Here is a 22,740-nt window from a genome sequence, read left to right as displayed (position 1 = left end):
TCCGGTGTAGATTTTTCTTGGCTTGCTAGCAAGGTAGTTAGCAGTTTTTCTTTTCTCTTTAAAAATTAATTTATTCTCATATCATTATTGTTATTATTCTGCATTTAGAATATTTGGACTTTTCTTTATTTTTTCCTTAAAGCCAGAAAGAAACCTTTAATAAATACTAAGCTGTGTTTCTGAGGAATTAATCGCACCACAGGTCCTCCCCCCTTTTCCGTCATCCATTGAAGAAAACTATTATGTCCCTTGCCTGTTTTCCATTAGGACACTGTTGGAAAAAAATGTGCCACATCAGTGAACTGTTTGGACGAGTAGTGCACATCTGAGGGCTGGGTACTGTTCTCTCATTGGTAATTAAAGGGAAATCCTACCCAAGTGCTAATCGGCTTAGACACCCCTCCGCTCCCTCCCTTCCTCACCGATGTTGCCGCACTACAGCCCTTGTCTTGTGTCCTTAACGCGGACACTCACTCCCGTTCATGTTCTCAGCAAACGCGTCTGATATGTTTCCGTTAAAGAGACACAGCACAGTTCACGCTTGACACTACACTGGAATCTTTGCGTGTGAAGAAGAGACAGAAAACGGGTATTTTTAGGGGAGGGGGCGGGGTTCCAGGTCGAGTTGATAATCAGGTAGCGTGATAAGGAAGGCGGAAGAGGAGGAGTGTGCAATGAAGATTCCTCAGTTTGGTTTGTGTGGAGTGTGGGCATCCGTATCCGGGGAGGGGGACAGGCGTCAGCGAGAGGTGGCGTCCAGGAGCGCGGGGGTCGCCGGAGTCGTGGAGCGCGAGGCACTGCTCGAGCTGCTCTCTTTGGGGCTGGCAGAGACACTCCCACTGCCGCTGCCCGCTCCCGCCACAATACTGCTCTGGCCCGCCAGGGACAGCGGTCCCGGCGGCGCGCTCTCCGAGTGAGTGGGGGGCGCGCCGGAGGACGAGGGCGTGCCCAGAGGGACGCTGCTGCCCCCCGGCATCCCCTGCAGGCCCTGACCGCAGACGTGGTGGTGCTTCTCCCAGTCCTTGTGTTGGCAGAAGGAGCCGCAGTAGCGAGCCGTGTTGCAGCCGCTGCACGTCTCACTGGCTTTTCTCCCGCAGTTCCAGCAGCTCTGGTGAGACAGTGGGGAGAGAGTGCATTGATAAAAATAAGTCTCTTTTTTGTCCCAGGACATCACAGACCTTGACATACGCGACATGTGCAGTTTATTCTTCATATACAGATGTGCTCTTTTATTTCAAAGAGGGTTTAGTGGCGGAAAATGAATGATATTAATTAGTGCTGAAACAACTAATCGAACATTAATGCTATTTTGATAATCGATTCATCAGTTTGAAGCTTTTTTCCACGATTAAAACAAGATTTACGATTATTTAACCTTCTAAAATGTGAATATTTTCTTCCATTTTTTGCTCTGGATCATCATTTTTTTAAGGTTTTCTGACATTTTATCAACAATTCATCGAGAAAATAATTGACAAATGAATCGATTATGAAAATAAGCGTTCGTTGCAGCTCTAATATTAATGAAAAAAAATAGAAGTCGCCTTAGAATAAGCTTTTTATATACTAGGACACCAGGATTGTGTGTCATGAAGTCTGCCATTTTGTGCCACCATAAGAGTATGTGTTTCATGTGTTTTCATACTACACAACCAACAAAGAAGAACATAGTCAATAATATCTGTATCATCTGAGTCCCCCATGTGTTACAGTCTGCAGTCTCACCAGTAGATGTCACTAAATCTTACACGCCGGACCTTTAAAGGCCTGCACCGGCACCAGTGAGTTGTGTTGCCCAGCAGGTGGTGGTCAATTGCTCCGTAATGGCCCGAGTCTGGCACGGTGCTCCAGCCATCTGGGTCTGTTTGCTTTTATTCGCACAGACAACTGGACCTGTTTTCTACACTGACGGTGACACTCTGGTGCAGCGCCGGCCCAGCTGTGTGGATTACACAACACAAGATGGCTGAGGGGGAAAGTGTGGAAGGAGTTCAGACACGGACGGAGGCTGGAAACCCGACCACAGAGTGCCCAAACTTGAGGGACTGTTTAAGTGTGGTTGTAAGGGGTTTTGGCATATTATTAAGACAGATTTCTGTGTTCCTACTGACAGCGCGGCTGCCAGCAGGGACAGAAGGAAAAACAGATTTTTGCCACGGAGCGAAAATGTTCACCAAATAAAAGCGGTACCTGCTTGTCTATGATGCTGTCACAAGTCTGTACCACTTTCAAACACTGAAGTAACAAGATAACACCTTTTAACTTAGTGCAGGGGTGTCAAACTGGTGGCTCGGGGGCCATGCGCGGCCCTCCAATCGATGACATGCGGCCCGCCCCCCAAAACTGTGCGAGGTGATGGAATAGAGACAGGATATAAGACTAAATGTATTTTTAAAATAGTAGCTTTATTAAATGTATTACACTTGAATCATTTTATATCAAAACAAGCACTTTTACTTTGCAATTCTGTCTAATATCATAATGAATATCTTATATTGACCCCTCGGCTACTAAATAGTTGTTTTTTTCCACTTTTTTTCCACTATGTCGGCCCCTGCTTGACCAGACTAGATGCTCATTGGCCCCCAGGTCGTTTGAGTTTGACACCCCTGACTGAGGCCATGATGTATAAGAATCGCAGATTTTTCGAGAGCGGTTTGCAATCCTCAGTGTGATGCTGTAAAAATAGCGAGATGGAGGCATCTGTTTTTCCTTCTGGCCCTGTCGGCAGCCGTGTAATTATCAGAGTCAGTGTCGGTAACGTCTCCGCATCTCCTCGTACCACAAGAGGAGACGGCGGCGAAACGATGCGTTAGCTCGTGTGTGATACTCACTTCACTGGAGTCCTCCTGTTGGTTGATGACTGTTAGCGCGTCCTCGGAGGCTTGCCTCTTAGCCTCGGCCAGCGCCCTTTCCATTTTAGAGCGCTCGGCCGAGATCATCTCGTGAGCCTTCCTCTCGGCGTCCGACACGGCCTTCTGCAGCTCCGACATCGCCTGCCGCTTCACCTCATTCACGGCCTCCTCTGAGAGAGAGAGAGAGAGAGAACAAGAGCGACAGAGGTGGGTGTTAGCGCTCGTGACCACCGTCCGATCCGGTCTGTTCTGTCATGCTTTATTAAGGCAGCGTAAGCTGTCGCCCGTGTTGTGTCTAAGCGAGCAGATGTACATCATCCAAGATTTAAAACTTTCTGCTCGAAAAGAGGGGGAACATTCAATAATTCATTCAAACACGTCTGGCCGCGATCATTTTCCGTGTTGACAACAGCAGATGTCTCCGGATTCTCCGGCTGCTCATCCTGGGATTCCCTGTTTGCACGTCGTCCTCTCATAAGAGTCGTTTAAAGTGGATTTGTTAGAGTTTTCACCGCCGTGTGAATCATTTCCCCGGCAGTAGGCATGCATATTTCCTCTGCAGGGCTTCCTACATTGTAGATGTTATCATGGGGACTATTGTTCATCCAACACAAGCGCAGGCTCTATGAGTGAGGAGGCTGTGTTTTTTACAACAGGCAGGTGTGCGTGTGTGTGTGTTGTGTATCCTCTCCAGATGGCAGTCTAAAATAGAAACTTCCCGCAGCGGCAGGAGTGATTACATTTTGCCATCTTTCATTACCGGCCTCGCAGTGGCACACGAGACTATACCTGAGAACTGTGTTGACAAATGTACACTAATCATTCATCAAACGCTAAAGTGGTTTGTTGTGATCACAAGGCATGGACTCCCCCCTACGAACGCCTCCTCCGCCGCCATTAACCACAGCGGTTTGTAAAGATTCAATGATTTTTCTCCCTCCTGACACAAATAACACGCACACACATGCAGCGAGTGACCCTGCAGGTAATGTGTGAGCTCAGATAAGTAGGACATTGTCCTTCCCAGTCAGTCAGTGTGTTTACATAATGTGAGAGAATTGTAACCAATTTTCCGCGACAGGAGAAAGTTGACAGAGAAACAGCTAATGCATTTCTTTTAAAAAAGGGGGAGGAGTCGCACTGATTATGGACTAAAATAGCCAAAGCAGAAGCTGGTGTTTGACCAGTACATGTATCATTTAAATACTTTACGCTAAACTGTGACTGCACTAGTTTACACCCGGGATAAAATGGTCTAAGGCTTTAGTTACACTTTAAAATACACCAGTGATGTGTGGTCTACGACCAAATTCAGACTAACACATCCAGTTTATGCAATTTCTATCGCATGTTTATGTTCAAACAGACTCAAAGAGGCTCGTTGGCCCCAGAAATCAGTGGCGGTTGCTGGTCTTTGAAACAGGGGAAGCTCATTTCAGGCCCAGTTATTTCCACATAAATTCTGCGGTTATCCATGTGCCGTCTCAGATCAATGGAAGATTCCACTTCCGTGGGTTTTAATGTGCCGTGCTGCTCCGGGAACAAAAATCTGCGATAAAAAGCTGATTCTGAATGGACCAATCATATAGTTGATTGTGCTCTAGCACACTTTGAGTCATGAAATGCTGTAGATACATAGACCATTTATTTTATGACAGTTTAGAGGAAGCTTCCCTTGCTGTAAATCGCCTGAATTTATGCTCTGTCAGCTGAAATAATCCATTATATTTTGAGGTTTATGGATCTAACGTAAGGGGTCAAACCGCCTAAACTAACAAGGTGAAAGCGGCCATATCGCCACCTAGTGTAGAGGAGGTGGACACACGTCATTCAATAAATCAATAAATGGTCGTACACTTCTCCATCACTGCCTCCATCTTGCCCTATCCCCCTGTAGTAGTACAATTAAAAGAGCATTGGAAACACACTGTGCTTCTTTGAAGGAAAAGTCATTAATAACTGTCACTTTTCATTGACGGCCTACTCCATTAGTTTCAAACTGCGCTGCAAAACGGCAGATAAGCCGTAGAGGAGAACCCTTATCCACACTTTGTAGGTTTGCGCGCTTAGAAAAGTGTAATACTCTGTCGTATTCCGTCAATGTAAAGTCACACTCAAACACAAGTCTCTGTGCCTTGCCTCATCCTGCCTCCACTTTCATTTCATTCCACTTCCTTTTCTCTCTCTGATACCCTTCCTCCTCCTCGTCGCTCGCCTCTCCCCCTGCAAACAATATCTGCATTATCCCAAGCTTCTCAATTATCTGGCCTAACGCATGCACCACTAAGATTAGTTTGCAAATTTAATTAATTCTTATCAAGGAGACGGCACAGCAGATGCCGGGGCAATTAGCACTTAATGGAAAACACGGGGGCAGCAATATTAACGTTTTAATTCCGCGGGGATTTGGCAAGTCCCTGGAACGTGTTATTTCTGTCCGCTTTAAACACTTTCAGATCTTATTTTTCAAAAAAAAAAACACGGCAGTCTCTCAACCTGAACCAGACCAGAGGATACGTGTGTGGTTTTAATTAAAAAAAGTGAGCGGTGCGGCAGCTGCATCAGGCATCCTGGCTCCCGAGATAGAGGTGGCACATAGACATACAAAAAACACTGGAGGTAAGATGTTGGGAGTGAGACGCGTTACTCACCCTGCTTGTTTTGGAGGTGCTTTAGTGCTGGGGAGAGCGGGATGCTTGTAGTACCTGTATGAAAAACAACTGCAATTAAATTTTTTTTTTTTTTCCTTTCCCTGCTGGTGAAAATGCAGCACAGTCATTTTTTGCCAACAGCAGCAGCATCTTTCCTCCGCAGGGTATTGGGAGTATGACTGCGACGTAATAGCGCTGGGACTGGGCTGGAACAAGAGCGGAGCCGGGGGCGACTCCTGGGATGGGCGCTATCTAACGGGAAAGGCCCCCGAGCAGTGCACCGCTCCCACCTGCAATTTCTTTATCCGTATAATCACTAAACGTCTGTATTTGATGTGTATGTGCCGATATGATGTGTGAATCCCGGGGAAATGCGGATGACGTTGAGCTCCGACGCGCGCTGCGCTGCTGCGCTGCTGCGGTAACCCTCACCGGGCCAGGTGACTGCATTTTCACTGCAGCTTTAACTGCAGTGGCCTTTCATAGTGGTGACTGATGGAGGGGGCATCTTTACCCGAATGACACAGAACCCTGTGTTGGACCTATGGCTGTAAGAGTGACTTCCTGTGTGTGTGGGTGATTCACGGAGGGGGAGAAAATGGTACATATGCGCGGCTCTTACCGGCTTTCCGCCAGATTTCTTCTGGCAGGTATCCTGAGGGAGGCCGGTGTAAGAAGTCTCGGTGGATATCTGCAACACACACACACACACAAACACACACTCAGTCTCAGTTGCACTCTTGATCTGCACAAACCCGCCCTTTTACAGTTTCAAGGTTTATATTAAGAATCAAGAAAAGCTGTATGTGGCCGAGTCAGTAAAAAAAAAAAAAACTTCTTCTCTAAGCACGAATTGGAATTCAGAAGTTATATTTTACATATACATCATAAAAGGGATAGTTAATTTTCAGGGAGTTCATGGAAAATAGATTTGAACTAAAGGCTTGAAAACTACAACATCCTCAGATGATGCTCCCTACAGAAAATCCACATTTTTTTTGATTCTCTCAGGGAGAGAGCGGTGCACAAACGTCACTTCTGAAAGCCAGAGAACATATTCTGCAGATATTGTCGGGGCTGAAGCAGGTGCAGGTTTTATTACGTGAGCTTTTTGTTGAGTGGCGAAAACCTGTTCTCCCTTCTGTCTCCACTGGCGGCCACGTTTTAAGTTACGTTAAAACCACATGCGACTATCTTCGTTATGTGCATGCTGACAACGAAAGGATGGATATTTAATCACATTATGAGCCAGAATGAGTGGTTTTTTGGGTTTAAATGTCTCTACGAAGGCGTCGCCACCTCGCTGTGAGTGTTTTGCTTTGCCAAACATGCCCCGCGTTGTGTGTTTGTCTACCTGTCTGTCTGCCCGACTGCCTTTCAGCAGCCGAGGGAGTTCCTATGGGCAGCGCCTCGCTGCTGCTAGCTGTGTTGGAGGAGGAGTTGTGGTGAGGAGGAGGAGGAGGAGGAGGAGGAAGAGGAGGAGGGAGGCAGTGCTGTCCGTTGCTCCCACCTTTTTTCATCTCCTCCACGTCGCTGTAGCGCCGGATCCAGTGGTTCATCTCCTCGCGGTCGGCCTCCTGGCAGCGGCGCAGCACCGTCAGAGAGCGCCGCGTCTTCTCCACCATGTCCATGATGCAGTTCAGGAGCTGCGGCGGGGGACAGGAGTGAGGATTACAGGAAGCAGTGACCTTCATGTGACTTCCTGATCACAGCTTTAGTGTATGCATGTGTTTTTTTTAGAAAATATGCACAGAAAAAGGTTGGAAAATTCATTTTCAGCTGTGTTAATTGCTTCCAGATCGAATTTACACACTGAAACGCAATTTATCAACATATCTAACCCATGGTTTATACCTTATTTTCTGTTATTAGAATTAGAATCATTTTTAGCCTGATCTTGGCCGTCTTAATGTTGTCATCCTCGCATTAGAATACAAACTACAGTTAATACATGACGGTGTCTTATTTGGTCACGCCTCATCATGTTTCTAAATCTATTACGATGTGTAATGAGTGTCGAACACAAGCTTGAGTGAAAACACAAATTGCAAGCGAGAGATCTTTCATCCCCGACTCCCGAGAATGAGAGATTCTAACAGCTGCAGACGCTACAATCCAAACCCGAACACTTCCGCGGCGACAACAGAGAACGGAGCCCGTTCAAAAGTAACTAGTTGTCATTTTTTAGAGTCCCTGAGCTTCTTTAATCCGTCCCCGGAACACATACATGTACCAGCGCGCGGGCGCTGTGCCACAATGTGCCACTGTCGGCGCCAATCTGTTCGCGAAGTCTGTGATTTTTTAGCGTCTTAAGAGCATTACGCCGACGACGAAATCAACAGCTGGACTGCTGATGAAATAGTTGAGCCACTTCCTTCCAACCCTTCTGCCACACTCACTGCCAACTCAGCAGATTTGCCTCTCTCTCTCTCTCTCTCTGCCCCACTGTTGTAAACAATGACAACAGGGCCTTATGTTTCCAGACCTGGCCCGCTCTGCTAAATGGGTTTTAGCAGGGTTGACATTCAATCCATATCATTATTCTCATTCATCTTTGCCCGTTTGCCCCTCCCTCCCTCCCCTCTTTCTCTCTGTGTTTCAGCTATATTTATTTCACTGAAGTGTTTCTAATTTGGCAGGGGTCCAGGCCTGGCCGGTTCTCTCCATGACTGCAGCTCTTGTCTCAGCTGCTCTGCCCAGCTGGAGCTGCTCTCTGCTGGGTCCTGAGCTCCATCTGGGGCCCTGTTTCTCTCCCTCTCTCTCTCTCAGTGTGTGTGTATGTGTGTGTGTCTTACAAACACGATTTAGTCCACGTGTTGTTAATTTATCACACTGATAGGATCACCTATCCATCAACTGTTAACAGTGATGAAGGACTGTCCGTATCGTCCTACTGTCCCCGGTGGCTCCTCCCATGTGTGTCATGATATTTATGAATGAAACAAAGATGAACCAGGCCGAAGTGACTAAATATGGATTAATGAAGGTATTTTGATACATACGTTGTCGAGGTGCTTCCATTCCTCGGCCCACTCCCTGTCTGTCAGACGGTGGTCGATCACCTCCTCTTGGCGAGCTCCGTGCACCGCTGCAACCGAGTCACACAGGACAAGATCTCGGGTTAGACTCGTGCGCTTCCAACAAATAAATTCAATTATTTCATAATACTATGACCATTTTCCTGCGAGTACTGTAAAAACGAGGATTATTTTTGTGTTTCCTCCTGTAACGTTGCAGTTTTACAATCCTCAAATTCACCTCTTTCCATATGGGAAAGCAGAAGGACGGCATATATGGTTGTCACAGTTGTAGCACACAGGCATGTACGGCTGTGAGCTTTATATAGACACACTGCCACGAGGATTATCACGCCGGAGCGACAACTGGCCTTTGTTCATCACGTACGCCTGCGGATCTATAGATTCAGATGTTCTACCTGTCGGCCGATGCCTGTCCCGAGCGTCGCGGTGTTCGTTGTGCCTGTACGCGTCTCTGTATTGGTGAGCCAGGGCCATGTCTTCCAGGCGATAGTGCTGAGGTCCCACTTGGTGGTTGGATGGGTGGGGGAGGCCGTTAGGGGGGTGCGTGGGGAGGCCATTAGGAGGCGGGTGAGCAGGGAGACCCGTGCTGGGGCTGAAGCGTTGGCTGGGGCTGATGGTGCAGGGCCTCTTCGCGAGGTGCTCTGGGTGCAAACCGTCTCTCTCTGAGCTCTCTTTGGTCCTGCAGAGGAGAACAAGGGAGGGAAACCGAACGTGAAATACTATTTCTCAGTACTATTACAATTTGAATAAGGGAAGAAATAAAATAAACCCTTTTTTTATGTTAACAATCACCTGATTGTATAGAATTTAGAAGTTTTTCTTCACCCCAGAATGAGCCTTTCATATTTATATCCATTTTGGACCACCATGTTTTTTACAATCGCCCACAACGGACAAATTAAACATCTTTTAATTTCCCTTCCAACACACTTGGAAGGCTACTTGGAGGGGAAGGGTGAAGCTGCGACACGCAACTTCACCAATAAATGCTCCGTTTTACACAGAGCGCCATTATTGTGGGTTGTTCTTACAAATTCAACATTGTTTCATGACTTCAAATAAAAAAAAAAGAGAAATTATAGCCAGGCAATAATAAATGTCAGTTCCAGTAAACAGTGTGAAAAGCAGACCTCGTGAGATGAAAGTTTAACTGCTTGGATGCAACGCTGAGGCCTCAAGTGTTGTTCCACGGGTGAGGCACGTGCAATCTGTCAAATCTACTCCGTAATATTTCTTTATTTGTGTACGTAGGTCTGTTTCAAAAAACCACATGTGCCGTTGTTCCACTCTAGGATCTGTTCAGCTGCGTCAGCCAGAGCAGTGACAAAATCAAATATCACAAAAGCATATGTCGTACGTATTAAAGATTTGTTTCTTTGGCTAAAATAGTTGCACAGTTTTGTTGTGGCGGCTCAAGACTTTACATTTTCTTTCAATGTGTATTTTCTCCAACCTAATTTAAAGTTAAAACCGTCCATACATTTGAATGGAAACCAGGTGCACGTCATTTATCCCTGCTGCTTGTTGTTGACTCACAGTAAAGCTTCCACACAGCTGTGCGCCATATGCACCAAACAAACAGAGCCGAGTCCGACTGTACATTCCGAGTCTCAGACTCTTAATCTGAATACTTGCACTTAGATTGCGAGGCTTTCTTTCCCTCCCTCTGTCCCTCCCACCCTCCCTGCTTTCAGGCTTAAAGGGCAACACAGGCTGAACGCTGTGTGTTTGGCAGATGTTTAGTGACACTCAATTGTGTCTGTGTACTTTGAGTGTGAGCATGTGAGAGACGTTGTGTTTGTGAGCCATCTGGACAGTTTAAATGGGAGTGTTGATATTAATCTGTTTAGCTGGAGCGCAATAGCCGCACATTCGGATGGAAATCACTCTTTATCGTCACGGGGATCAAATAAATGCAACGGTGGAGGATGTGTGTGTGTGTGTGTGTGTGTGTGTGTGTGTGCGTGCTCGTGCACTCCTGCTAGGTTATCCACGTGTATATTTGTGCATGTTCGCTATACTTGCACACATCACCACTCTGTGAGTATCTGACAAATCGCAGGAACAGCTGGCACGATGAAGCCACGCCCCCCAACCCCCACCCTCCCCTGTATATAAACCAGACTTAGGGACGAGGAGGTGGAGGGGGAGGAGTGTTGATTACAGCGAGATTATGCATCCGAACCAAACCACCACCACCACCATTTTTCCCAACCCCAAACCGGCACCGCCTTACCCCCGCCCCCCCACCCTCTGCTCAGAAAGTATTACGGTCAGCACATCGCCATCTGGACACATCCATGACATATGGACAGCTGCTGGGAGCCTGCAGGTCAGGCCGTCGGGGCGAGCAAGAGACAGAGAAAAAAAAGGTGAGGAGGGGGATCAGAAAGGAACAGAAATGCCGCAAAAAGAGAACACGGGCGAAAAAGGAAGATGCCGTAGAATGTATATAAAAAGGGACACTTCAGGATTTAGCAGTTAGCCACGAGGGGGCAACTACACCAGTTGAGAACATTGACTGTATATAATAAAAGGACATCGTCTTCTGGATGGAAATCAAACTTGAATTTTTTACAAGACCCGTGCAATGTCTGTTTTTGAAACTTTACGTTCATAGACCTCACCTGCAACCAGGCTCCTATATTATCAGTCACATGGTGTCCCTCTCATTTTCCTCTCAATGGGAACATCATTTACAAAATGCACGTCAAGTTCTATTGGAGAAAAGGTGAAACCAGTGACTGAGACCATGAACTCTCCAGATAAATGTTTACTGACATTACAAATCAAGTGAAAAATGACACTCATTTTCCCGTAGACCTCCATTCAAACTGAGTTGTTTTTTGCAATCCCTGTTGGCTATAACTGCTACTTCCATCCTACGTCCTGGGCCTCCCTTTTCCAACTGGAAGACTATGTTCATTTTAATATATGGTCTATTGGTAAAATACTCTACGTATTCCATACTTCATACTCTGGTACTCCAAAAAATGGTATGGTAACGTCAACTGACTGGAGACCAGTGACTGAGACCATGAACTCTCCAGATAAATACTGACATTATAAATCAAGTGAAAAATGACACTCATTTTCCCGTAGACCTCCATTCAAACTGAGTTGTTTTTTGCAATCCCTGTTGGCTATAACTGCTACTTCCATTCTACGTCCTGGGCCTCCCTTTTCCAACTGGAAGACTATGTTCATTTTAATATATGGTCTATTGGTAAAATACTCTACGTATTCCATACTTCATACTCTGGTACTCCAAAAAATGGTATGGTAACGTCAACTGACTGGAGACCAGTGACTGAGACCATGAACTCTCCAGATAAATACTGACATTACAAATCAAGTGAAAAATGACACTCATTTTCCCGTAGACCTCCATTCAAACCGAGTTGTTTTTTGCAATCCCTGTTGGCTATAACTGCTACTTCCATCCTACGTCCTGGGCCTCCCTTTTCCAACTGGAAGACTATGTTCATTTTAATATATGGTCTATTGGTACAATACTCAATACGTATTCCATTAGGAACAGTACCAAAATGACCAGCCCCTTTATTCTGGTACTCGTCAACTGACTTGAGACCGGTGTGTCTTGATGGAAACACAGCATAATATCAGTAAACATTCACAGTCTCCCACTTTCAGAGCCTCTTCAGAAAGCACATGATGCCCCGAGCCTTGCAAAGAAAACTACTTCTAGTTCTTGTGAATGGTCTATGGTTGGAGACAAAAAGAAAAACGCCTGTTAATGCTCTTGTGTCAGCTTCTTAGCGCAGAGAATAATGGGCGAGCACAGGGGCACAAATGTGGGATGATAGTAAACCCGCAGCTTACTGCTGCTCTTTCTGTCTCTCTTTGGGTTGGAATGAGGACATCTAACTGTGCGTCACTGCCTCCATTCTTCTCTCCCTCTCTTAATTCTGCCTTTATTTTCATATTCTTCGTTTATCTCCCCCCTCCCTCCCTCCCTCCCAGACAGCTGGCAGAGCCTGCCTGGCATCAGGACTGTCCAGACTTCCGCCTCCCGCGTAAAGGATTTATAGCATTCTGAAATGCCCTGAAATAATTCATTTACAACAACTGACAGTGTGAGAGTTTGCCAGTGTACAGTAAGTTTACACGCGTGAGAGACACGCTTACCTGTCAGGAGTCCTTCTCTTGCCGTGTTCGTTCATCTCCAGCATGATCTCGGAGGAGTCGAGGGGCGAGCTGGCGTTGGCGTCCAGGAGGAGCTGCTCGTGTTGGGCCAGATACTGAGCCGGAGTCTGCTTGGCTAATCTGGCGCAGTGGAGCAACTCTCTCTGCAGCAGAGGCAGGTTTGCCTTCAGTGGTTGAAATAAAAGAAAAAGGAGGGAGAGAGAGAGATTAGTGATGAAAAACGTTATTTCAGGAAGGGTTTTGTAGATTTAGAGAACAGTAGATGAGAAGAGAGCAAGAAAAGTCAAGGTGGAACAATTGACTGACGGGGGGAGAGTAGAATAACACCAGATTAGGGCGAGGAAAGAAATAAAGTGATAGATAAATAGACAGGATGAGATAAGACAGGCCGCCTGACACATTCCTCTGCCGCGTGTGTGTGTCTCTGTCTGCTGTGTGTGTGTGTGTGTATTGTCTGAGTATGTGTGTCTGTCATAACAGTGCTGTCAAACAGTTCTCTCAGACCTGTCTGCGTGATGTAACACAGCCATCGCTGCAATGTCCCAGATGTGGCGGACCATTGCATGCAAGGAGGTCTAACACACACACACACACACACACACACGACCAATGTCAATGCCGAGTTGAAGATATCGGATATTATTTTAAATAAAAATAAGGTATAAACTAAATATTGGGTAATTTAAGTCAAATGAACCTTTTGATAAAGGTTTTAAGTTCTTCGTCAAGTTTCTGAAAATAAACATTTGTAAACTTGCATAAGTAAGTAATAACTGACCAATTAATTAGATAATAAAACTCTTTGGGTACGAACAGTTCCTGGGACCATTCAAATAAAAATACTAAACTTTTCAACGGAGACATGTGTCAGACATGTGCACACAAGAGCATCCGTTGCATCGCGCGTCTGTTGGGAGATGAAAATAACGGAGCTTTTTGAAATGCGGCGAGCAATTGAATGTTCCTCGTCGACTCTGCAATTAACTTTTTATTTAGAGTGTATCATATGTTTCAACACTTTGCTCGTAGGGGCCTGAGACAGAAAAAGCGGTTCCGCCAGTTCCTCCAATAATCATACATCAACCCTGTGCCTCATTGACTCCCAGAGACGCCGAGCTTCCCTGGAAGTGACGATTTTGCCGCATTTAACTCATCTGCGTCTCACGCCAGACGATCTGAAATCGACGTTGTATAGTTGATCGGGTTGTAGTGCACTTGTCATACAGCAGTACAAACACACTGTCCTGAACCCTCGGTCCATAATATGGCATTTACCTTCAGGAAGGGAATGACGAATGGCCTCAGAGGAAAATTGGTGGCCTCGTGAAGTTTGGAGTGGAACTCTTCGATCGTGAGGGTGGAGTTCTGTCCAAGACAAGAGGGGGAAGTAAGACAAAGAGGACACAAGAGTCTCTTTTTTTTGGGGACAGGGCCGGAAAAGTATAATGAGAACTTACCACCAGCCCCAACACAAGGCTGCGCACTCTCTCGCCAATCTCGGGCGATATGTCGTTGCCAAACTGCTGCAGCGTGGTGAGGAAGCGCTTCAGCTTGCAGAGCTGCCGAGCTCCGCAAGCCGGCGGGAGCTGCTGGTTGGACAGTGAGGCCGTGGAGGACATGGCTGGCCCGTTACTGAAGCCGTTAGGGGTGGATGGAGCACCGTTTAGTGAAGTAGGAGAATGGCTGCTCCCGTTCAACACTGCAGATAAACAAACCGAGGGAAGAGTCAGCATGAAATGGGTCAGTGCGGAGGGAACAACTGACGGATCTGTAGATTATGATGAGGGAAGAGACACTTCCACAATCACCCTGCTGACAGAGGAGTATGTAGTCCAAGATTAAACACGAAACAGACTCAAGTATGACACAATATCAGTGATGCACGAAGCGACTTCTGTGTTTCACTTCTCTGCCAGTTTTGCTGAACACTCTCGGCATATGTTTGTGTGTGTGTGTGTGTGTCTGTGGTAACTTCAGCTGTTTCACAAGTGATACATTTGACCCCGTCCACACCTCCACCCCCCATATCAGTCTGCTCCACCACCGCTCCTCACCCGCTTCCCCCCTCACTCACTCAGTAGGACACAACTATAAGAGGAACTTGTTAAAGAGGTGCCAAAAATAGCCCTGTGGCCCATGTTACTTTTATTCCGGTAGCAGGTGTGCAGCCAAATTTGGACCCACACCTGTCCACCAGCTGAAAGTAGATTTGCAGCTTTATGGTTCAGAATAGACACCACACACACACGCACACACACACACACACACATATATAAAAATAATCACTCATACATATCCTTCTTAATTCAAGCGCAAACAAACTCATAAACACACAGGAGCGCTAGCACTCACACGTTTGACCTTTTCCCCTCTTTTCATATTTTCATGTCCGCACCAGACGACTAAAATTATGCGTGGAAGTTGCGCTGCGATTTATGACGTAAAATGGTCGTTATGCTCACAGTGGATATGCACTAAGCAACTTAACCCTTTGAAAATCATATAATTACATTAGGGCTGTCACTTTTTATCTGAAATTTGGGGGTGGGGCACTTCAAACTAAAACAGCCTGGAGGCACAGCAGACTATCTGAAGTAATTGCGTATGATCCAGCAGAGGGCGCTGTGAGTGCAGCTTCACCTTGGATCCATTTTGAATGCCCTCAGAAAACAAGACAGTGATTAGTTTAGCCAGCTAAACGACAATCACACCACAAATGCATCTGGAAAGTGGAGTATAAAAGTATTTTTGGGTTCTAAGCCATCGATGGCAAAGTTCCGTTTACACTGGAAGTAGCTCGGAACCTGGAACTTGGAACATCACCCCCAAGTTCCATGTGTTTCAGTTGAAAAGTCGGAAATGCAAACGTATCTCGGGCTAACACCAGTCGATAGTAACGCTCTACGAGGTATTTTGCGCACAATAACAGAGTAGCTACATGTCTACAACTGATTTACTTAAAAAAATGCTAGTAAAAAAAAAAATAGCAGTGTTTGTATGATGGCAGCTATCTTGGAATCCCATGTCGTAGTAAATAAGTTTTTCCAAGTCGGAAATCCGAATTCGGGGACTACGAACTCGGAATCTCTGAGTTCCGACTACAAATGGAACGCACCGTAATGAGCAAATCTGCTGACTCACCTGTTAGCTTAGCTGTTGCTAGCTTCACCTGTAGTGAAGGCTACGTCACAGATGGGCAGAGTCTTGTTTGAACGTGATTTTTGCCGAGCCACTAAAGACCGCAACCCTCTAACTTTAATTCATAATTAAAACACAAGACCATAGAGAGTTGAGTTTTTTTAATAGACTAGTTGCTGCTGTTTTTCTCAGCCACGCTTGTTGCCCTAATCTGTGGGTCGAGGGCCTCGACACATATGTACTAACCCATGTGATCCCAGGAGGCAGCGCTTGTGTTCTGGCTTTAGAGAGAGAGAGAGCGGTGCAAGGAGAGCCACACTGCTGACCGCCAACAGGTGAAACAACATGGCCTGTCATTGCTATATAGGGAAGAAAGTAGTCTACGACACCGCAACAGCACCCCGGGCTGATGTCCCCCCTGTATGCCCGCCTCGCCAGCTGGTAAACAACACAGAGACACTCACACACACAAGCCCTCAAAGACACATGTCCCACCAACAAGGGCATTCGGCACACGAAAAGACACACACTGAGTAGAATGTAAAGACACACACACACACACACACACCTGACACACAAGTGACTCCAACACGTGTGTGTCCGAAACACATATTTGGAATTTCTCCTATAAAGCCTTCGTGACAGTTGACCTAAGTGCGACAGTTGACTGTGTAGTCCAGGGTAAACGGCCTCGGAGGTGTTGTAAATGTGTGAAGATTTAATACTGTTTAATAAATAAAACACATTAAAGATGTGTTATATAGAGAAAATATCAAATACTGTCAGACTTTATTATGATCAGACTTATTTCATAACCTGGACCATTACCACCATTATCATAAAGGATGTACTATTGTACTGAAAATGGAAAGAAATGAATTGTTTCCAACATGTGCACATTACATTTTCCAACAATAAAGGAAAATAAAAGTGGCAGAATTAAAGTGCAGCCTTTGTGAATCGGTGACCTAGACTTTCACTGTGCGACTACAGAGATTAGAAAGTTTGGGCACATTTTATACTCACAATTGACAGTGGAAATAGAAATGAACACAAAGGAAACGCAGCACAGCTACATTCAAACTACAGACCTTATGATCACAGTAAATAATGTGCAATTAAACATTTAAAGGCCACTGGCCGTTCTAATTTAGCACAGTTGAAGTCAAAATGCCTTTTAAACACGAGACAGGGAAGCGATATTTCGTAATCCTCTTCATAATTGCATTTGGCTAACTGCCTATCACAATACAGCCAGTATAATATGGATTATGACATAATGAAGGATTCAATATTACCAGCAGGTTTGTTGCTTTAAACTTCTCGGAGGAGACACAACAACAAACCCCTTTTCCGCCGCCACGTTTAATGAATCTGCGGCGAAACGTTCATTTGTGACGCTTTGTTTTCCCCTCGGCCGTGATTTCACTGACATTTCATTTCAGATGGCGCCCTGCAGGCAATCAGCTCCCTCTCCTCACCTGGTGTCCTCCTCCTCCTGCTCTGCCTCTCACCTGCAGCTCATCTGCTCGTTTGCCGCCCAGAGTGCTTATCAGTTCACGTTCACCCTCCTCCTCCTCCCCCTCCTCCTCTTCCTCCGCCACACTGTCACTGTCACAAAGCTCCCCTGCATTCTGTGTCATTCTGTGTTTGTGTCTGGATTATTATCTGACACATCACAACACAGCCTTTTTCAAACTGTGGGGCGGGGCCACCCTGGGGGGGCGTAGAGACTTTCCAGGGGGGGCGAGTTCTGTTTTTCCTAACTAAAGTTTAACAGGCGGAACTTTTGGTCTCGCTGTGAGCCGGACTCCTTTAAGTGACGTAACACAACAAAATCCACACTGGTGACAAGGTTTGGATAATACAGAAGTACAATGATTCATGACGACCAAAAACTCAGTGTGTTGTGTCTCAAAACATTGGCAGGGGACAGCATTTGTATTGCTAATACAAAAAAAAATTATTTTCACAGCAATTTATTGATATTAGTAAAGTATTCTTTGTTATCCAAATGTATTTATTGTTTAAAAAAAGGACACTATTATAATTATAATGGTATAGTAATAGTATAATTTCATATTTTTGTTTGGAAATTGCTCTCTCACGAAGCAATATTGAGGTTATGTTATTTGCACAACAAACTATTGAAAGAAAAGTGAAACTTTGTTCTACTATTGATTCAATAAATGTTATACTTGACACATTGTTACACTTTTGTGAGAGTCGGGGGGCGGGGGGGCCCTGGGAGAATTTCTTCCTCCAAAAGGGGGGCCCAACAAAAAAAGTTTGAGAACCACGGGTCTAGACTTAACTTGAACCGAGACAACAAATCTGCTTTATTGAAAACTGCATGGTCAACATGCCCAACTCAAAATGAATGCCTAATACGAGTCAGGAATGCTAACCTCAAGACATTATGTCTCAAAATGCCAGTTTATAATCTAATTTCATGTAGGCGGTGGACTTCATCTAGAACAGTGTCACTAAAAATGAGTTAAATACACATCGCAATCCTAGTAAAATATAGCTAAAAATTTGTTTTTAGCTCATTTCAAGTTTGTTAGGCTTAAATATAATGTCTTATTTCAAATAGCAGTTTGACAGGATAAATGCTTCTAGTCCCCGCCTGATAGTATTGCTTGACAGAGCCTGTTTTCATATAAATAACGTTACATCGTTCCTGTTCACAGGCAGATTAGTAAGATGGGAGTAATTCTAGAAATAGTCACACATCCGCCGGGCTCCTTACTTGATTTACTGGTGGTCGGGGTGAATGAAGCGCTGCGATTGGTTGCTTGGCTGACAGCCGGGGGTGGTGGAGGCATGGTGGGTGGGGTGGACCTGGGCTGGGTTTTCACATCCGCAGGTGAATCTGGCATTGTTCCAACCGTCTGCACTCTGCTACCTGAGATATGAAAGAGAACGAGGGGAGACAGAAACAGCCATGAAGGTGCAGCTCCAGCATCAACAAAAAAACAACAGACTTTCAAAGTGGAAACAGCTGGTTTAAGGAGGCGAGGGCTCACATTTGCACCCGGGAACCATTGATTGTTTCCTTACACCCAAGAGTGAAAAAAAAAAAGAACTAAAACAAATCAATGCAGAGAGTGGAAATGAATCCAAACTTGTATTGTGTTGGAGGATTCATGGGCCTGGGAGACATACAGTAACACCTGCTCACACACTCAGCTGCTGCTGACTGAAATACGCTCACACATACACACTCCATGTAGCCCTGACATCCCAATCAGTGCCCCTCACTACGACACACACACACACACACACACACACGCACTCTCTCCTCCCCGCCTGTCCCCTCTCGTCCCCGAGTTCAGACAGCCGCCTTGACAGCCAGTGACAAGTGCAGCTGGATCTGCTGCTGTCCATCACTGCCGAGCGGCTTTCAGGCAGAGCTCCATGCTGCTACTGGAGTCTCTCCTGTCCTCTGCCAGACACGCTGCCAGGACCAAACAAGGCAAGGCCCAGCGCTCTGTCATTGAGGGGACTGGACGGTGCGCACAGCGAGGGCCGCGAGAAGAGAACGCGACAATCAATCAGATAGTCTCACTTTATTATGACATCACAACCTCATGATGAGATCACACATTAAAGCGTCCAAGCGTAACATAATAGGTTTTTACGTCATAATAACATGAAAAAACATCTTGTTCGAATGAAAAAATGGTTATTTTTCTGACTCCACATCTGTGTTCTGTGCATTCTGTGTTCAATATAATAACATTTACACTCTTACACACTCGTCATAGTTGTGAGCTTATCGAAAACGACAGACTGTAAACAAAAGTAGAGTATATTTGAACTCAGTCATGGTTTATTTCTTCTTTATGGGAGCAGAATAGTTGGCACACAATTGGAGCGTCATGTTTTGACACACACGCGTTAGCCGTAAAACCCCGCATTGTTTAGACACACCTGTATCATGTGCTCGCCAATGCCAATTTTCTAATCAGCCAATCACACGGCAGCAACCTAAGGCATTTAGACACCGCTCTCACAAATAACTGATTTCCCCTTCCAACTGTAGGGTTACGGGAAGGAAATGACAGAAAGGCAACAGTAACTCAGATAATCACTCGTTACAATCAAGGTATCAGAAGCCGGGAAGTGTGTATCCTGACGTGCGATGACTTTAGCAGCGCGGCTACGCTAATCTCCTGCTCCACTTTTTATACGCCGTTACCTTTTGGAAAATCCCATTTGCAGCCGCGGCGTTAATACATTATAGGCGGCGGCGAACGGCGTTAAATCACTGTCGCATAATGTGCTCTTCATTTCACTTCTCCCACGAGCCGGCGATAAATCCGGCTGTTTCTCCCTCCGCAGCCTATTTAGCCTATTTCTCCGCTCTCACGTACAAGCATTCAGCAGCTGGTGTCTGTATTTAAAGAGTGCCACTCTCTGGAGTGCGCCGTACGAGGGCCATTGACACGGCGATCCTCGGAGCACGAGGGGCACTCTGCTGTTTGCCCCACGCCAGACGCTGTCAACACAAACACACAAGGTTGTAGATGGAGGCGGCTGGGGTTCGGCTGGTATAAATAGACTGAGCCATTCTCTCTTCTATACAAGTCTAAACACACAAACAAGCGCTCCATGCTACTGAATGAGTGGGCCGTGCCCTGCCAGGAGGCAACCATACTGTATGTTCCAGTGAAAACGGCACGCGGTTGTTCTAAATGCTAATGCTAGTCCTTTAAAAATCATTTTCCTCCATCGCCAACAAACATTTGAGCCTAAACAGCGATGCCCTTCTGCAAAAATGATGTTTTTTGTGTACTTTATTAGTGCATTTATCAAGTTTCTGAGAACAAAAATGGGTTAATCTGCACAACATAGTAATAATAGTCTAATTAATGTAATAACAATTGACAGAGGCTTATTAAAAATGGCAAGAAATACCTCGAGTACAGTCTTTCCTGGGTTGTGGGATGTGTGGTTTTATGAAATATAAAAAAAGAGTATTAAAAAGTATTACACACGCGACAGACGTGTGTTCACGTGTCATGGGCACACAGTGGAAAAAGCTTGACTTTTACTCACAACTATCGCACAAATAGCAAAACGGACCGTCTACTCCCACTGTGGGATTACAGACAGCTGTTTAATCTGACCAGGACACGGAGCACACACACACACACATAAAGCAACCATTCTCTGGATTTCACTTTTAATACATTAGGAAGTCTGCTTGGTCTGTGTAGCTCCATCTGCAGCCATCTGTCCTCCCATTATGTTGTGTGCTGAAGAGACAACACACACACATGTACCAAAAGAAAGCTAAGTGGGAGCTAAATGCTTAAGGTTCAAGATCTGGACACAGATGTGTTGTCGCCTGTCGCACACACACACACACACACTCTCTTATTGAGGGACTGGAAACATGATGCAGTCATTACCCACTGTACCTCTGCGCCTCCGTCTGTCTCTCTGAACAGCTGCACGTGTGCACGTTTGACGTAACCGGGGCTAAATGATTGCTCACCAAAGAAGCGGTTTCGCCATCTGAGCTCTAAAAAAGAAAAGAAATGTGTCTCTGCCTTGCACTCGCCCCCACGTGCAATGATGAAACCCAATGAAAAACAACTCTTGTTGAACTTTCTGGAACCTTCTCGTTGTTCATTAGAGCCTCTTTGCACCACCATGCACTGACAAGTCGTTCGAGTGCAGATGTTGGTCCCGCTTCACGTATGTCTGAGCGGTGACTTCCATAACGTTCATGTTTCCCCTGGAAATACAGCTGTGACTTATTAGCTCCGGCTAACCGCTGACGACCATCCCCTCAAATCCTCCCCCTGTCTCTTCAATCCCGCGTCCTCCGCAGAGACTCTCCTCGGTGACCGCATAGCCCTAAAACTCTCCCTCCGTCTCTGGCTCCTTACATCCACCCTCCCCTCTCACTGTAATTCCCCCAGTCTCCAGGAATGCTGTTGTTTTTAATTTCTCCCAGCTGCTCTGGCTGGCTGCCCAGCCTCCTGCCTTCCCACATCTGTTCCCTATCACGCCGCCGAGGAGTCCACACAAACACAGCCTCAGCCTCTGGCCCCCAGCCCCCCACCAGGCCTTCGTATCAAAACATGGGGATTGTAGCCCTGCGCCTCATGGACACAGCACCCATCAGCCAGTTTTTCTGATGTAAGACTTCTCAGAAAAGTGATAATATTGTATTATTATAACGATATTCAAAAAGTGATTTATATATAACAAGTTTTTTTATGTTAAAATTTAAAAAAAACACGGGAGACCACAGACACAACGAACTTTGCAAGCGATTTTCAACGTTTTAATCGTGAGAAAGCACAGACCAGACGCAGGACCACTCCAGGGGATTTGGGATCTCGCAGAAACCCGCAGGATTTGGGATGATTTCAGAACACAAACAGACGCAACTCGCTCTCATTTCCAGGTTATTGGAAACCGGGAAGACTCTGATGTGTCCGATGGCGTAAAAAAAACACGTCCATTAACTCCTCGGCCTAAAATCAGAAGGTACCCACGATCGCCGGAAGGGTCAGATCAGGACTGAAATCAGCCTTGCAGTCAAAATCTGTCTCTCTGAACTTTGTCCACGTCATCATAAGCCGGACAGAAATGTCAGCATAACTATTCTCGCTGTTTTATAAAATGTAATCCTTTACATTATTGGTTAAAGTGATAATATTACAGTGATTGTGTGTGTGTGTCAGCACACGGGCTGACTCTGCAGACAGATCCCAGACTCCACTTCATCTCAAACTGATTTAGAGCGCCGCGGCTTTAAAGCCCTCACTAATGACAGGGTGGGAGGCGGGGCCCCGTACAACGCGTACACACACGCACACGCACACGCGCTCGCACATTTGCAGGAGCGCACATGATCATCCTCCC

The 22,740-nt window shown here is 45.8% G+C and overlaps 1 protein-coding gene across 4 annotated transcripts in view; it reads right to left on the bottom strand.

Moving 5' to 3' along the window:
- cbfa2t3 (CBFA2/RUNX1 partner transcriptional co-repressor 3) overlaps positions 1-22,740 on the bottom strand; it is a 33,505-nt gene continuing 10,765 nt past the window's right edge. For 2 of the 4 annotated variants that reach the window (XM_044029895.1, XM_044029896.1), the window contains exons 2-12: positions 18,605-18,760; positions 14,172-14,413; positions 13,990-14,079; positions 12,697-12,878; positions 8,943-9,226; positions 8,509-8,594; positions 6,861-7,152; positions 6,129-6,197; positions 5,507-5,560; positions 2,835-3,025; positions 1-1,117 (exon numbers count right to left, since the gene is read on the bottom strand). In XM_044029895.1, the coding sequence (XP_043885830.1) occupies positions 740-1,117; positions 2,835-3,025; positions 5,507-5,560; positions 6,129-6,197; positions 6,861-7,152; positions 8,509-8,594; positions 8,943-9,226; positions 12,697-12,878; positions 13,990-14,079; positions 14,172-14,413; positions 18,605-18,734 (1,998 nt within the window). In that variant the 5' untranslated portion in view covers positions 18,735-18,760 and the 3' untranslated portion in view covers positions 1-739. The remainder of the gene's footprint in view (positions 1,118-2,834; positions 3,026-5,506; positions 5,561-6,128; positions 6,198-6,860; positions 7,153-8,508; positions 8,595-8,942; positions 9,227-12,696; positions 12,879-13,989; positions 14,080-14,171; positions 14,414-18,604; positions 18,761-22,740) is intronic. The other 2 variants (XM_044029898.1, XM_044029897.1) reach the window with 2 other exon arrangements.

This window comes from Solea senegalensis, linkage group LG7 (genome assembly GCF_019176455.1).
Source record: "Solea senegalensis isolate Sse05_10M linkage group LG7, IFAPA_SoseM_1, whole genome shotgun sequence".
Lineage (NCBI taxonomy): Eukaryota > Metazoa > Chordata > Actinopteri > Pleuronectiformes > Soleidae > Solea > Solea senegalensis.
Note: the sequence above shows the minus strand (reverse complement) of the source record. Positions and strands in the feature narration are given on the sequence as shown.